The sequence below is a fragment of the Chrysoperla carnea genome, chromosome 4 (genome assembly GCF_905475395.1).
Source record: "Chrysoperla carnea chromosome 4, inChrCarn1.1, whole genome shotgun sequence".
Lineage (NCBI taxonomy): Eukaryota > Metazoa > Arthropoda > Insecta > Neuroptera > Chrysopidae > Chrysoperla > Chrysoperla carnea.
Window position 1 is genome coordinate 3,856,497 of NC_058340.1, and position 16,030 is coordinate 3,872,526.

Consider the following 16,030-nt stretch of genomic DNA (forward strand, 5'->3'; position numbering starts at 1 on the left):
TAAGGTTGGACTTGAAGAATTCGCGTTGCCATCAATATTACCAATATACAGAGTGTTCTATAATTGACTGAAGAAATCCGAAATTCTGAAATAAGCCTATGAAAATAAACGAAAAATCTTTTTATCAAATTCCGATCAAGAAGCTGTCAGGTATTATAAAATATATCACGGAAATTAGACCTCAGATCGAAATTTGGTAAAGAGCTTTTTCTTTTTTCTTGAAGTCTAAAGTTCTGGAGTCAACTTTAGAATACCCAGTATACAAAGGCGGATGCGTCAATGAGGTATATCCGACACCCCACACAAAGTACAAAAACGTTGGTAAGACTGAATTTATTTTACCTTCCCCAACATTACATCTTTGGCACAGTCATATAATATATTCAAGTCATTTAACTTCAGACAAAATCATGGATCTCTTAACGAAAATGTTTTAATTACACGATTAAACACTAGACAGCGCCACATATGACGAATCCAAATAGCGGTATTAGTAGAAAATTTAACATAAATAAACAAGTTTTAATTTTGTATAAATTCTATTTATATTTTCAATAAATTAATAAATAATTTTAATTAAGCGATAATAATATTTGTGGAAATAAAAGTTAATTATTAATAAATAAATATATTAATTATTGGTCAGTGGTTTGGATTCGATACTGGTGGCGTTGCTATATAGCAGTTTTGGGAACTAACGCGTACATCAATAAGGCAACATAATAATGTCCCTAATGCATTTTATTTAGAGTTAACAGACTTGTGTATTTATGTATATGACTGGTCTTTTGGGTTAAATCAAAATAATTTCGGAAAAGGAACTCAAATTGGCATATAAACTTTATTTCCAGAAAGATAACAAGAATATACGTCAAAATTCTTCTAATAGCAAATAAACTTGTGAGAAAATTTAAAATTAGTGGACTATGACGTCACATCCCATTAAAATAAATAACACACGCACACGCTATACCTACATTGTGTAATGTGTACTGCGTGTAAATTAATGAATATTAATTATATTAAAATAAAATAAATAAAAGCATTGTAAAAAATAAATTTTTAATTTGATTATTATTATTAATAAATAAAAAAATGTTCAGTGATTTATATAGATAAAGCATGATAGTGATGATTATTTTCTGATTGTTATGTGTACAATTTGATATTGTATATTGTTATTTATAGCTATAGTATAAAAAAAAATACCTACAGTTATGTATTATAAACCATTATTATGGTATGTTATTACGTTTGCTGACAATATAAAATATGAAAATAAAGTTTGCCGTGGTTAATTTGTTTTTATTCATTCATTTCTTTCATTTATACATAAGTTATCAGCAAAGTCATACAATATATACAAGTCATTTAACTTCAGACAAAACTATGGGTCTCTTAATGTCGAAAATGTTTTAGTTACATTATATTAAACACTAGACAGTGCCACGCATTTCAAATCCAAATAGCGGAATTGGTAGAAAATTTAAAATAAACAAAGTTGCCTATCTGTTTATGTAATAAATTATAATCTATGTCCAACATCAAATAAACCAATTTTAACTACGTATCATGGAGGTTATAAAGAAGGAGAACGATCGCTACGCGCTAAAGCATTAGCGCGTCTGTCCCTGAAAATTTGTAGAATTTATAGTTCATTTTTCAGCCACCAGCCGAGCTGTCGTCGGTAAGTAGTATCTGCGAAGTTAGTTGTTTATGAGTACAAGTAGATGAAGTTAGTACCATTCAAATTTATAAAGTAGAATAGATAATTTATAATTTATTCATTAGTAAATAATAATAATTTCATTATTTGTTTTTTTTTTTCCTTTGAATGATATTATATACACGTATATTAAATGTTGATAGATCATTTGAAATTAGCGCACAACAGCCCGCTTTTAATGAGACAACTTAGCGATCCCAGCGCCTCACTTATTTTGTCCATATTTTGGGGACAATATTTTCTATAGCGATCGTTCTCCTTCTTTATAACCTCCATGCTACGTACATTTTTGACGTTTGTGATTTTGTGAATTTAACGTTAATGCCAATCCACTTCATTAGTGATTAAAAACATTACCTGCATTTCATTTTAAAAGTAGATTGAATAAATAAGTATTAAACCTTATAAATAAGTTTTAGAGATAATATTAAATATATTTAACAAAATGGCAAATAAATCATCTGTTGATACAAATAATGATTTAGTTATCAAGGAAGAAAATATTAAAATGGAAAAAGAATTCCATACAGAATTAAGTATTATTAAAAATGAAACATTACATGACAATATTACAACAGAAGATGGGCGTATTAAAAATGAAATACCAGAAGAAGACAGCAGTGATAGTCTTAGTGTTGTGAGTGAAAATGATAAAAAATTGGGTACAATTAATTACGAAAATTTTAAAATTGAAAAAGAATTCCATACTGAATTAATTATTATTAAAAATGAAACACCAGAAGAAGACAGTAATGATAGTGTTGTGAGTGTAAAACATGAACCTGTTCACGAAAATGTAGAAAAATTGGGCACAATTAATTACGAAAATATTAAACTTGAAAAAGAATTACATACAGAACTAATTATGAAAAATGAAAGTGTTCTAGAAGTCAATTCATTTGAGTGTGACATTTGTAATAAAATATTTAGTCAGCAACGTTATTTAGTTCAACATAAACTGATTCATCGTGAAGAAAAACCATATTTATGTGTTATTTGTTATAAAAGATTTAAATTACAAAGTACTTTAACTAGACATAAGCGGGTTCATACTGGAGAAAAACCATTAGCATGTGATTTTTGTAATAAAACATTTACTCATCAAAGTTCTTTAATTAATCATAAATGGATTCATAGGGGAGAAAAACCATTTTCATGTGATATCTGTAATAAAAGATTTACTAACCAACATAATTTAGTTAAGCATAAACGGATCCATAGTGGAGAAAAACCATTTTCATGTGAAGTTTGTAATAAAAAATTTAATCAACAAAGTGCTTTAACTAGACATAAGCGGGTTCATACTAGAGAAAAACCATTAGCATGTGATTTTTGTAATAAAACATTTACTCATCAAAGTTCTTTAATTAATCATAAATGGATTCATAGGGGAGAAAAACCATTTTCATGTGATATCTGTAATAAAAGATTTACTAACCAACATAATTTAGTTAAGCATAAACGGATCCATAGTGGAGAAAAACCATTTTCATGTGAAGTTTGTAAAAAAAAATTTAATCAACAAAGTGCTTTAAATGTACATAAGCGGGTTCATACTGGAGAAAAACCATTAGCATGTGATTTTTGTAATAAAACATTTACTCATCAAAGTTCTTTAATTAATCATAAATGGATTCATAGGGGAGAAAAACCATTTTCATGTGATATCTGTAATAAAAGATTTACTAACCAACATAATTTAGTTAAGCATAAACGGATCCATAGTGGAGAAAAACCATTTTCATGTGATATTTGTAACAAAAAATTTAATCAACAAAGTGCTTTAAATGTACATAAACGGATTCATAATGGAGAAAAACCATTTTCATGTGATATTTGTAATAAAAAATTTACACAGAATGGTTCTTTAGTTGTACATAAACGTGTTCATAGCGGAGAAAAACCATTTTTGTGTGATATTTGTAATGAAACATTTAGTCTTCAAAGTAATTTAACTAGACATAAACGAATTCATACTTGAGAAAAAACATTTTCATTTGTAATGAAAGATTTACTGACATGAAGAATAGCCCTGGAGCCCCTGACAGTAAAACTGCACTTACACGGATTTCGAAATTTCTCATATGAATCAATGCTATTTAACGATAGGTAGAATATGGGCTAGGTGTGCCAGGGTTTAAAAAAAAAAAAGAAATAATTTCGCGATAAGGTTAAGCGTTCACTCTGTGATTTGATGTCAATCGTACTTTTAACGGGATCGAGTTAGCACGAGTATCGTAGATCAATAGTTGTTTTTAGGCATTCATACTATCCATCAATTGTGTCGTCAACTCTATTTTATAAATGTATACACAAACAAGGTAGATGTCACTTGTTGACGCCATATTCATTTTGAAAAAATATTATTTTATTGAATATATTTTTATAATTTTTGTATAATTTTAACATATTTAATAATAAATAAGGTAAATAAAAACATATTTTTAATTAACTTAACCCATATATTCCATTTTAGGCTTGAAATATAACTTGTATTAATCAAGAAAATTCATATTTTCAAAAAGCATATTTTCCTGAATTAAAGAAAAACTGTATTTTTTTCGGTATCGTCGCATACGGATTCGTAATCTACGTAAAAAATGCTTGAAAATGTTTTTTCCTGATGTTCTAGGATGATTTTTAAGAAAAAGTGCTTAAACTGAACTTTTACCTTAAATATGAATTTGGAATAATAAGTTTTTAAGAAATTGAAAATTAAATTAAAAAAAATTAAACATTAATAAACTTTATTTAATTTACCACTGAATATTTACACAATAATAGCATTTTCGATTGAACAATTATTACATTTTAAAACAACACAAATAAATATCACAATTGATTCAACATTTAGAATTTTACTAATTACATTGCTAAACAAACCATCATTAATGCAAATCCAAGTCTTTCAAATCTATTCATAATAATTGCTGCAAATCCAAACTTTAATGCAGTTTTCATAACCCGCGCACTCCAAAATAATCCAATGAACTGCAGCCATATTCGTTTTTTATGAATGCCACCGAGTGCTCTATCGGTTATATGTGAGTCGACGTTATTCTTTGTGTTTTTAAGCTTTGAAGCACTTTTTGGCGTTGAATATACGATTATGTTTTGATTTTGATGTACATAACCACCATACTTTGATCGGGATTCACTCATTTCTCATTCAATTTCTTTTTAATTCTATATTTAAATCAAGAAATTAATAACTTGTATTATATTCGAATTAATTCGTTATGAAAACAATGCAAAAATCATTAAGAAAAATTTTACCATCGTGAGTTGATTAATTAAACCATTATGACAAACGAATGAAACTGTTATTTGATCATTTATTAAGTATTGTAATTATGAACAGACAAAATTTAGTAAGATAACTTGTTAAAAATTTCATTTTCTTGTTATCATTTTAGAGGAACACAATAAAATTGATAAATATATTATTGTTTGCTTTATGTCAGTAAAAATTTTAATTTTAGGGTTGGTAACATTGATGAAAATTTGAAACAAAGTGGCAGTTGCAATTTATTTGAAAGTGTATAAAAATTTTTTTTCTTTTAAATAAATGGAATCACAAATAAATTCGAAGCAAATGGATTTTGATGTGTTTAATTTAATTTCTGAGTCACTTTTGCAAGATGTAGCGCAATGCATTAGGTAATTTATATCAAAATATTTACTGTTGTTTTCATTCAAAAATATTGTCAATGACAGGCGAAGGCAAATGATTCTTATTATTTTCACGAAAGTAAAAATAATTTATAATATTACCGTTAGTTTATATTGGACTAAGATTCAGGGCCTGCCAGACATACGTTAAAGTATAAAAGTTGAAATTTTTTTTGCGTATTCTCACTGGTGTAGGGAACAATCTTTGGGGGCTACAAAGCTTGACTAACGGTGCCTTCGGTAGGTATCAGGTAATCAGGGGCGCAGTACCCGAGCTCTCTCACGTTAAAGTATAAAAACTGAAATTTACTCAGAGTGTTCAAATGACCATTTTAAGTCAATATTGAAAAAGACAGACCAATCCGAAGTGACAAACACTCCCCCAGACGCGGTAGAAGGTCAAATGCACAAAATACACAATCTACATTTTCTTCCATGATTATAAACTTATTTCACTGCAAGATTTATTTTATTATTTAAATATGTTCAGTATCACGTACTGAATGTAAATGCACAAAATCCTTACAAAAATAGGCGGAGAAGTGCCTCCATTTTAACGAAAAACCGTTTTACGCTATATCTCCATAATCGTGCGCTTTATACAAAAAATGGTAATAACTTTTATTGTAGATAATTAAATTACCTACCTTTTTTGTTAACTAATTTTTTTTTGTATCACTAACCGTTTATGACTTATACAACTATGACAATTTACTTATTGACTATTTGACCGCTATGTCTTCTAATGTTAGTTTAAACAAGAAAATGATAAAAACTTAACTTTTAAATCTACTTCCTAAAACATTTACTTTAATCATTTTTTTAGCCAATCGGATTTTATTTCATTAATGCCAATTGCCTTGCAAGGAAAAACAGGACGTGGAATTGTGGCTTACGAACAGTTATTAGATGTAAATAAACGAGACATGTTGGAATATTGGCAAACGGTTTGTTCAGAACTCCAGTTCAAAACAAAATATAATATTCTACAATCTTTGATGGTAAAATATGCAAATTCCAAGGAACCCAAATGGTAGGTACTTTTTTGAACACACCGTTTATACAAGAGAAAGTGTAAAAATTTAAAAAAATTATTTATCCGAAACTATATACAGAATGTTTTTTTAAGTTAACATATGCTTGAAACTCGATAAATAACTTTTATCGATAAACCTCACTTTTTACGTCCTGAGTACGCTATAAAAATTTCATCTTGATATCTCGTTTCGTTTTTGAGTTATCGTGTTGACAGACAGACGGACAGACAAACGGAAATAGACTAATAAGGTGATTCTATGAACACCTAATTAGCCTTAGCCTTATTTGTCACTTGAAATGTAAATTCTTTTTTCGTTTTTTCAGGCGACCTAAGTTAAGTGAAATCCAAGGACTATATGAATGTAGAACAAATAGTTTATTAACGAAAAAGGAAAAATTGGAAAAAGGTTTACGTGATTTGCAGGATGATTTAAAAAAGACTGAAGAGGAATGTGCTAAACAAATACAGAAATTTGATGAAGATATTAGATTACATTTAACTAAAATTAAAAACATATTAAAAATTAAAATTCGAAGTTTAGATGAATTAATTACCCAAAGGCATCAACAAATTGATCAATTATTATCGAATGGCACACTCGAAGAACTAAACTGAAAACAATTTTAAATAAAAAGCTTGATTTTGTTATATATGAAATGGGGCTTAGTCTAAATCAATTCTGAAAATTTTAGGAGAAGGTTGCCCGATTATTTAAATAAATAAATGACTTCAAAAGTAGGCATAATTAACATTGGTTTTAAATTTCCTAAATATAGAACTACTACCCCTTAGAAGTTTTTCTTCTCCACCCGGTCTAATTAAAGAAATAACCGTAGTAAGTTAGTCATCGTTTTTAATTTTGAAAATTGCTCTGTTAATATTTCGTATATTGAAATTTTTGTAAGAAAATAAAAATTTTTGTTTATAATCGCGTCAATGCATACTTAAAAGCGCAAGGGGGTCGGTGCATCTGATCCAAAAATGGAAGAGGACTTTTCCTTAGAATTTTATTTTCTACCTGATGCAACAAGGGTGTCCGATACTTCTGAAAAACACTGTATATTTTAATTGTTAAAAAAAAGAATAAATACTTACTATAAGTTTTTAACTTTCTATGTATTTTATATTATGTCAGTTTTTATATTATTTTTATATCATGTCAGTTTTTATACAAAATAAATATTAATCTCAAATATTTGTATCAAAATTTATTTATTTTTTTTACATGTTCAGGATTCGACAGCAAGCAAGGTCCATGCAGAAATTCTAAACAATTTTTTTTTTTCGTCTTATCCCGATTAATAGAAACAGAAATATTCAAGAAAACGCCACCAAAGTAAACAATGTTGGTTAATTATCATTCAAATAATTTACCGGTAATAATCAGACTTGGCCCCTCGAATCACTTGCAGTCACTTTCCAATTTGACGGATTTTTATGGTTTTATGAAATAAATACTATTTTCTCTCCTGAAATCCTATAAAACAAAAATTATTGAGGGCAGAGGTTTCAGCAAAATGAATATGTGTGAAACAAAATTGTCGTATAAAAACTGCGAAGTACTTATGCCCGTCTAACTTTTGTGACGTTATCTTTGTTGGGGATTTGTAGGCAAAGGAAGCGAAAGAAATTAAATGATAATAACGGAAATAATTTTCAAGGTTTCATTAAAAAAAAAGAAAGTTATATTCCAAAATCCAATTTTTATTTAAATATACGTTGTACTTAATACAATAAAGAACTTAGGTTAATATTACACTTGAATACACTCAATAAAATAGTCAAGAAACTAAATTATTCCTATGACAATCTTTATGAGGTAGTGGTTATTACGCCTGAAAAAAATGCGTTCCATCAGTGGCGTATTTATAGGGGAGTCACAGGGTGAAAGTGATCCTCCCCTCTTATTTTTGCCTAAAATTATTAAAATTTCCTAAACGATAATTTAATATTAAAACTAGCATTCGTAACGTGCATATCTTAAGACAATCAAATATATGTACATATTAAATTTCTTCTTTGTGTGCTTGTAAAGCGAAAAAGCGTTAAAAAGAATGCTTTATGTTTGAAAAAGCATTCCCCGATATTATACATTTTGCTTTTACTTAATAATAATTTCAAGAAGAAAAATTTTTCTAAACATTGTATCTCTTAAATAAGCCGCCAAAAATTTTAAATTTGAACCAAACCGACGCGGCATGTAACTACATAGAACATTAAATATAATGAGTGGCTCCATTATGCTTTGTTATTATAATCGGGTTCTCTTTGATTATTATTTATGGATGCCATGCTTCATCGCTTTTTACAGAAATGTACTCAGTACATTTTTATACAAACAATTATGATTTAACTAGCTGTGAACTACGCGCTTTGCTGGGCAACTTGAATTTTAAATACAAAGATTATTGTGTTATAATCTTCACTTCATATGCCGTCACTTTCCTCCTTTTAGTCACAATTTCGTCGATTTTATTATTTTGGTGTGAAACCTTAATTTTTTTTTTTGAAAACCGCCCATGTTACTCGCTGGTAATTAAGTTTTTTATACGTGAAATAATTTTTCAAATCGGTTAAGTACCTAGTACTCACACCTGTATCTTCAAGGCATATATCTTAAGTGACCTCGTTCTACCGCCGATAAAAGAGTTCACAACTTTTAAACGGCTGAACTGACTTTCATGAAACTTACATTTTTTTAATGTACACGTCATGCCCTTTTTTGATATCAGATTTGGGTATATTTGAAAATATTCGATCGTTCATCTCTACTTTCACCCCTCCCCCTATCCCCTTGCGACGAGGTTACAATTATGTAATGTGCAAGTTATGCTATTTTACTTGATACCCCACTTGGGTATATTTGAAAATATTCGATTATTCATTCCCACTTTCACGCCCCATCTTTCCATCTCCCGAAGGTTAAAAACAGATAAGAACAATCCTTGAATTTGGTTCTATATCGTGTCTAAATTTCCCTTTCAACCCCTTACAGCCCATTTTTCGCATTAAAAAGTAACCCATGTCTTTTATAAAATTTTTAAACATACTCAAAAGACTTTAAAATTGAAGAAAATTTTGACTTTCAAACAAATGTTATTTGTTTTTCAAAAAGAAGTATTTTTTTTAAATTAAGATTTTCTTCTATCTCTTTTCATTTGATAAATTAGATTTATTTTCTAAAAAAAAAAATGTTATTAATTTGTTTATAATAAATGTTATTAATATAAAATTAATAAATAAAAATGTTATCAATATAAAATTAATAAATTAAAATGTTATTTATATATAATTTAAAATAAATAAAAAATACCCCAAATGTTAATTTTACAATTTCCGATGCAAATTTTTGGATTTTTGATAGCATTATGAATCCATCCCCAATGGTCGCAAAGTGTGTATCTCAAAAAAGTTGGTCTCCAAACAGGGGAACTGTCCTATATCGGGGTATTTATTTTCTAACAACTATGTCTCAATCGAAGTCAACAAAAATTTTTGAGATCTGTTTATTTTGTTTAAGCCAATAAAAGTTCAAACAGATAAGTAATAATACCCCTTAATTGGTAAACTGACCCCATAATGGTAAATTTTTATCATAAACGTAACATAAATCCGGTTTAATTACACCACTATGAATTCGTTTGTGACTAACCAAATGACTTTTAATCGTAAATGCTTTATCACACACGTCACACGAATACGGTCTTTCACCAGTATGGGTACGTTTATGTTGAGCCAAACCGCTTGTTGTATTAAATCGTTTATCACAAAATTCACATGAATACGGTTTTTCACCAGTATGAACTCGCAAATGTTTCTTTAAATCACTTGATGTCGTGAATTTTTTCTCACAATAATCGCACGAATACGGTTTTACACCGCTATGCGTACGTTTATGTCCATTCAAATGTTGTTTTTGAGCGAATTTCTTCTCACATAGATCACATGCATACGGTTTTTCACCCGAATGCACACGTTTATGTTTAATCAAATTTTCCAAGCGTGGAAATCTTTTCTCACATTCATCGCATGGATACGGTTTTTCTCCGGTATGTGTACGTTTATGTTCATCGCAATTGTTCTTTTGGGAAAATCGTTTATCACAAACGTCACATGCGTATGGCTTTTCACCCGTATGAACTCGCTTATGTTTTTCTAATTGAGATCGTTCAGCAAATCTTTTACTACAGTAGTCACATAAAAATGGTTTGTCTCCCGAATGTGCTCGCTTATGTTTAACTAACGATTCCATCCACATGAATTTTTTGTCACAAATATCGCATAAATACGGTTTCTCCCCTGTATGAATTCGTTTATGCCGAACGAGTTGATTATTCGAGATAAATGCCTTATTACAAACCTCACATAGATACGGTTTTTCTCCGGTGTGGATGCGTCTATGCTTAACTAAAGAACTTGATGTAGTAAATCGTTTTTCACATTCGGTGCAAGCATAAGGTCGTTCACCAGTATGGATTCGTTTATGCTTAATCAACCCGCCTGACCTAGTGAAATGTTTATCGCAATATTCACATGGATACAATTTCTCTCCCGTATGAATTCGTCTGTGTTTAACTAAATCACTTGACGTTGTAAATTTCTTATCACATAATTCACAACCGAAGGGCCTTTCCCCGGTATGAATACGTTTGTGTTCGATTAAATGATGTTTCTGAGTAAATCGCTTTTCACAAACATCACAAGCATGTGGTTTTTCACCCGTATGTAATCGTTTATGTACATTTAAATTCCCAACGGAAGTAAATGTTTTTCCACATGTTTCACAAGCATACGGTTTTTCGGTTTTCACTGATGGTGATTTTTCACTATGTGTTCGTTTATGTTCGATTAAATGTTGTTTTTGCGTGAAAGTTTTATTACAATGATCGCATAAAAATGGTTTTTCTCCTGTATGCAATCGTTTGTGTTGATTTAAATTACCCATCGTGGTAAATGTTTTTCCGCAAGTATCGCAAGCAAACGGTTTTACACCCGTATGTATTAAATTATGTTGATTTAAATTATTTATCGTGGAAAATCTTCTACCACAAATTTCACACGCGTGTGGTTTGTCTTTATTACTACATTTATGATTGTTTAATTTTTCACTAGTTGAAAATACTTTTTTACAAATTTCACAACGATTTTCTATTTTAATCGTACCATTTTCAAGTTTTTCAGTATTATTTTCAGAACGAGTTTCCTCTGGTTTTTCAATTTTTTCTTCAATCTTTTCGATATCCTCATCATAATCACGGAAGTCACCGTCATCGTAATCACGAAAATCACCATCATTTTCTTCTTCCTGTTCTTCTTTAATTTCGATTTTCGGTTCAATTTTAATTTCTTCGACATTGACGGGTTCGGGTTCGGGTGTATCTTCGTCGTGAATTTGTTTGTGACTAAATAAATCAGTTAATGTCGTACATTTTTTATTACAAACATCGCATTCATAAGATTCTTCCACTTTTGGTGTAGTCGATCTTAATTCTCGATCCAATTTCTTTTTCTTATTTCTTGCTGATTTTCTTTTACCAATTCTTTCTATCTTGATTTTCTCTACTCGTACTGAAGTCTTTTTCTCAGCTCTTCTTACGTAAGGTTTATCTCTCGCATGAAGTTTCATATGTCCGTTTAAATTTTCCATTCGTGTAAATCTTTTCTTACACAGCTCACATTGATAAGGTTTTTCACCACTATGAGTTCGTTTATGGGCATCTAAATTATTTTTCTGATTAAAACATTTACTGCAAATGTCACAAGCAAATGGTTTCTCTCCGGTGTGAATTAATTTATGTTTATCTAACATATTTTTCCAACCAAATCGTTTACCACAAGTTGTACATTCATATGGTTTTTCTCCGGTATGTATTCGTTTATGTCCGACTAAAAGACTACTTGTACTAAAACTTTTCGAACAAACCGGACATGTATATGGTCTTTCACCGGTATGAACTCTTTTATGGCGAACCAAATGACTATTTGTACGAAAATCTTTTTGGCAAACATCACAGGAATACGGTTTTTCTCCTGTATGCAATCTTTTATGTTGAACTAAACTGCTTGATTTAGTAAAAACTTTCTTACAAATTTCACAAGAATAAACTTTTTCAATAACAACCGTGCATCGATGTCGCTTTACCATTTGTTCCGTACCAAAAATTTTATCACAATGTTCACATGTGAAACGTTTTCGCTCCGGTACATTCTGTGGAACGTCATTTTCATTTTGATTCGGAACTTCATTTTTCGGAAAATCAGGGGTGCGTATTAATTCATCTTTAATTAATAAATCGTTTGATTCTTTCTGTTCGGACTTACTTGGTTCTTCATTGTACGATGAAGGATTATTTTCATCTTGAAATAATCTTCGCACCAGGTTAAAACTTTTGTTATAAACATCGTTTAAATATGATTTTTGAACGGTATGAATTAATCGATGCGTTACTAATTCACTTGGGGTAGTAAATTGATTTTCACAAAAATCACATGCGTAAGGTTTCACTGCACTATAACTTTGTTTATTTTCATTTCCATTATTCTTATCATAATCAAAATAAGCAGGATTTTCTCCTTTATGAATTTTTCTATGTCTATCTAACTGACGTTGCTCAACAAACCGTTTATTACACTTATAAAAGTCGCACAAAAAAGGTTTATCCACTGAATGCACTAATTTATGTCGCGTTAACTGATGTTTTTCACCAAATTTTTTATCACAAATTTCACAAGTATGAGGTTTTTCATCGGTATGTATTCTCTTATGCCTTTCCAGTTGTTGTTTCTCCCCGAATGCTTTATCACATACGTCACATGAATGCGGTCTTAATCCAGTATGCGTTCGTTTGTGCTTAAGTAAACTGGTTGACGTGGTAAATGTTTTTTCACAACAATCACATAAATAAGGTTTTTCTCCGGTATGGATTCGTTTATGTTTCACTAAATTACTAGACGATGTAAATGTTTTATCACAAACCTCACATACATACGGTTTTTCACCACTATGAACTCGTTCGTGAGTAACTAAATAACTTCTACTAGGAAAACCTTTACCACACAATTCACATAAAAAAGGTTTTTCGCCTGTATGAAGCCGTTTGTGTTGAATTAAATAACTTATTCTGGTATAAACTTTTTCACAAACATCACATGCAAATTGATTTTTGTCAATTTCATTGTCTGGAAAGTCGTCATTTTCTTGTGGTGTTTCATTCTTAATGGGTTCATTTTTTATGTTTTCTTCGGCATCGTATAAAGAATTATTTCCAAACAGATTGTTTGCCATTTTGTTCACTTGTATATTTACGTCAAGAAATAAACTATTTTACGTTTTTTTCACTAATTAAAACCATTTTGTTATTAAAAAAACATATCGAGCTTAGAATAATAATTAAAATTTATTTTCCCCGTATACAACAAAAATGAATTGAGTAACCGTTTTTTAATTTTTAAGATAACAATTATTATTTGATGATGTTTTCATCAAAATGACGGAGGTACAAGAAGGAAGATATCACGGCGCATGTGCTTGGCATTATTTCAAGTTATGTAAATGTTTAAGTTGGTAATATCATTGATTTGAACCATGGAGGTTAGAGAGAAGGAGAACGATCGCTACGCGCTAAAGCATTAGCGTGTGTCCCTGAAAATTTGTAGAATTTATAGTTCATTTTTCAGCCACCAGCCGAGCTGTCGTCGGTAAGTAGTATCTGCGAAGTTAGCTGTTTATGAGTACAAGTAGATGAAGTTAGTGCCATTCAAATTTATAAAGTAGTATAGATAAATTTATAAAGTAGAATAGATAATTTATAGTTTATTAAACGTTGATAGATCATTTGAAATTGGCGCACAACAGCCCGCTTTTAATGAGACAACTTAGCGATCCCAGCGCCACACTTATATTATCCATATTTTGGGGACAATATTTTCTACAGCGATCGTTCTCCTTCTTTATAAATTCCATGATTTGAACTAAACCAAAGAGCCCCGCACAATTAAATTTGATGTTGACTTTTGGTTAAAAGGAGGAGTATCGATAAGGCCTCATTTCCGCCCCCGAATAACGAAAAAAACAAAGCCTAACGATTTGATGTTTTTTTTATATATCCTGAAAGAATACTGTACCCTAATGAAAGTATATATGTTTAGATTATTCGATCGGATGTCGACTTACATTTTAATGTAAGTTATGATTTTAAATCAGACCAGATAAAAATTTTGCATTTTGCACAAAATACTTTCAAAAAGGTTTGTTTCCATAATGTCAAAATTTAGGTAGCTTTATATACATGTATTCTTCTCGACGCCAGATGTCAGCAATAGGAAAAAAACATGGCCGCGTCCATATGAACAAGAAATATCGTTACCCCTTAAAAAAAGAAACAAACAACTTATCATTCAATTTTGATTCAAGCAGAAAAAAAGAATTCAAGCAGAATTGATAATGGCAAATAATTCATTTGTTGATATTAATAATCATTTGTTTATCAATGGAGAAAATATTAAACTAGAAAAAGAATTACATACCGAATTAATGATTAAAAATGAAATATTAGATGACAATGTCGTAATGGAAGTTGGGCGAATTAAAAATGAAGAACCAGAACGCTGCAATGATATTGATAATGTTATAAGTGTAAAGTATGAACCAGTTCCTGATAAAGATCGTTTGACCCCAATTAATTATGGAAATTTTAAACTTGAAAAAGAATTACATACTGAATTAATTATCAAAAGTGAAATATTAGATGAAACTGTTTTAGAAGAAAAATTATTTTCATGTGATATTTGTAATAAAAATTTTAGTTGTAATTATAGTTTATTTAGACATGAACGAATTCATAGTGGAGAAAACCCATTTTCATGTGAAATTTGTAATAAAAGATTTACTAATCAACATAATTTAGTTAAGCATAAACGGATCCATAGTGGAGAAAAACCATTTTCATGTGAAGTTTGTAATAAAAAATTTAGTGAACAACATAATTTAGTTAAGCATAAACGGATCCATAGTGGAGAAAAACCATTTTCATGTGAAATTTGTAATAAAAAATTTAATCAACAAAGTGCTTTAAATGTACATAAACGGATTCATAATGGAGAAAAACCATTTTCATGTGATATTTGTAATAAAAAATTTACTCAGAATGGTTCTTTAGTTGTACATAAACGTGTTCATAGCGGAGAAAAACCATTTTTGTGTGAAATTTGTAATAAAAGATTTACTTATAAACATAATTTAGTTCAGCATAAACGTATTCATGGTGGCGAAAAATCATTAGTTAGACATAAACGGATTGATAGCGGAGAAAAAAAAACATGAACATGTTCCTCAAAATGAACGTTTGGCCACAATTACGAAAATATTAAAAGGAATTACATACTGAAATATGAATGATTGCTGAATGTACGCGTATTTCAAATATCAAAAGAAATATATTGAAAAAATACATTAATGAATTTACCTATTTTCTTTTTTAGTGGAAAGCCGTTAGATTTATACCTCGGAATCCAGGGAGAGTCAATGAATCTTTCTAAAAAACTGTTCGACTGCATTGTTTAAAGCTTACTTAAGTTAAAAACAAACATTTGTA

At 29.7% G+C, this 16,030-nt stretch overlaps 3 protein-coding genes across 3 annotated transcripts; 2 read left to right on the plus strand and 1 right to left on the minus strand.

The window, feature by feature from the left end:
* Positions 1-2,171: 2,171 nt before the first annotated feature.
* LOC123297712 (zinc finger protein 22-like) lies at positions 2,172-3,707 on the plus strand. Its single transcript, XM_044879468.1, has 2 exons — positions 2,172-2,363; positions 3,585-3,707. The coding sequence occupies exons 1-2, from the start codon at positions 2,172-2,174 to the stop codon at positions 3,705-3,707; spliced, it is 315 nt and encodes a 104-aa protein (XP_044735403.1).
* Positions 3,708-4,958: 1,251 nt separating this feature from the next.
* Positions 4,959-7,512, plus strand: LOC123299046. The gene is made up of 4 exons (XM_044881188.1): positions 4,959-5,006; positions 5,209-5,386; positions 6,225-6,431; positions 6,761-7,512. Exons 2-4 carry the CDS (start codon positions 5,295-5,297, stop codon positions 7,050-7,052), a joined length of 591 nt encoding a protein of 196 aa, XP_044737123.1. The 5' UTR covers positions 4,959-5,006; positions 5,209-5,294; the 3' UTR covers positions 7,053-7,512.
* A 2,244-nt stretch (positions 7,513-9,756) lies between these two features.
* Positions 9,757-13,794, minus strand: LOC123299020 (zinc finger protein 721-like). The gene has a single exon (XM_044881151.1). It carries the CDS (start codon positions 13,720-13,722, stop codon positions 9,994-9,996), a length of 3,729 nt encoding a protein of 1,242 aa, XP_044737086.1. The 5' UTR covers positions 13,723-13,794; the 3' UTR covers positions 9,757-9,993.
* Between the last annotated feature and the right edge of the window lie 2,236 nt (positions 13,795-16,030).

Bases quoted from the DNA above. Each gene is read 5' to 3' on its own strand.
- LOC123297712 (XM_044879468.1), top strand. From the start codon at position 2,172: ATGGCAAATAAATCATCTGTTGATACAAATAATGATTTAGTTATCAAG. The intron at 2,364-3,584 runs GTGAGTGAAAAT...AAATTTACACAG, and splicing joins GCAGTGATAGTCTTAGTGTT to AATGGTTCTTTAGTTGTACA.
- LOC123299020 (XM_044881151.1), bottom strand. From the start codon at position 13,722: ATGGCAAACAATCTGTTTGGAAATAATTCTTTATACGATGCCGAAGAA.
- LOC123299046 (XM_044881188.1), top strand. From the start codon at position 5,295: ATGGAATCACAAATAAATTCGAAGCAAATGGATTTTGATGTGTTTAAT. The intron at 5,387-6,224 runs GTAATTTATATC...TCATTTTTTTAG, and splicing joins GATGTAGCGCAATGCATTAG to CCAATCGGATTTTATTTCAT. The intron at 6,432-6,760 runs GTAGGTACTTTT...TCGTTTTTTCAG, and splicing joins AATTCCAAGGAACCCAAATG to GCGACCTAAGTTAAGTGAAA.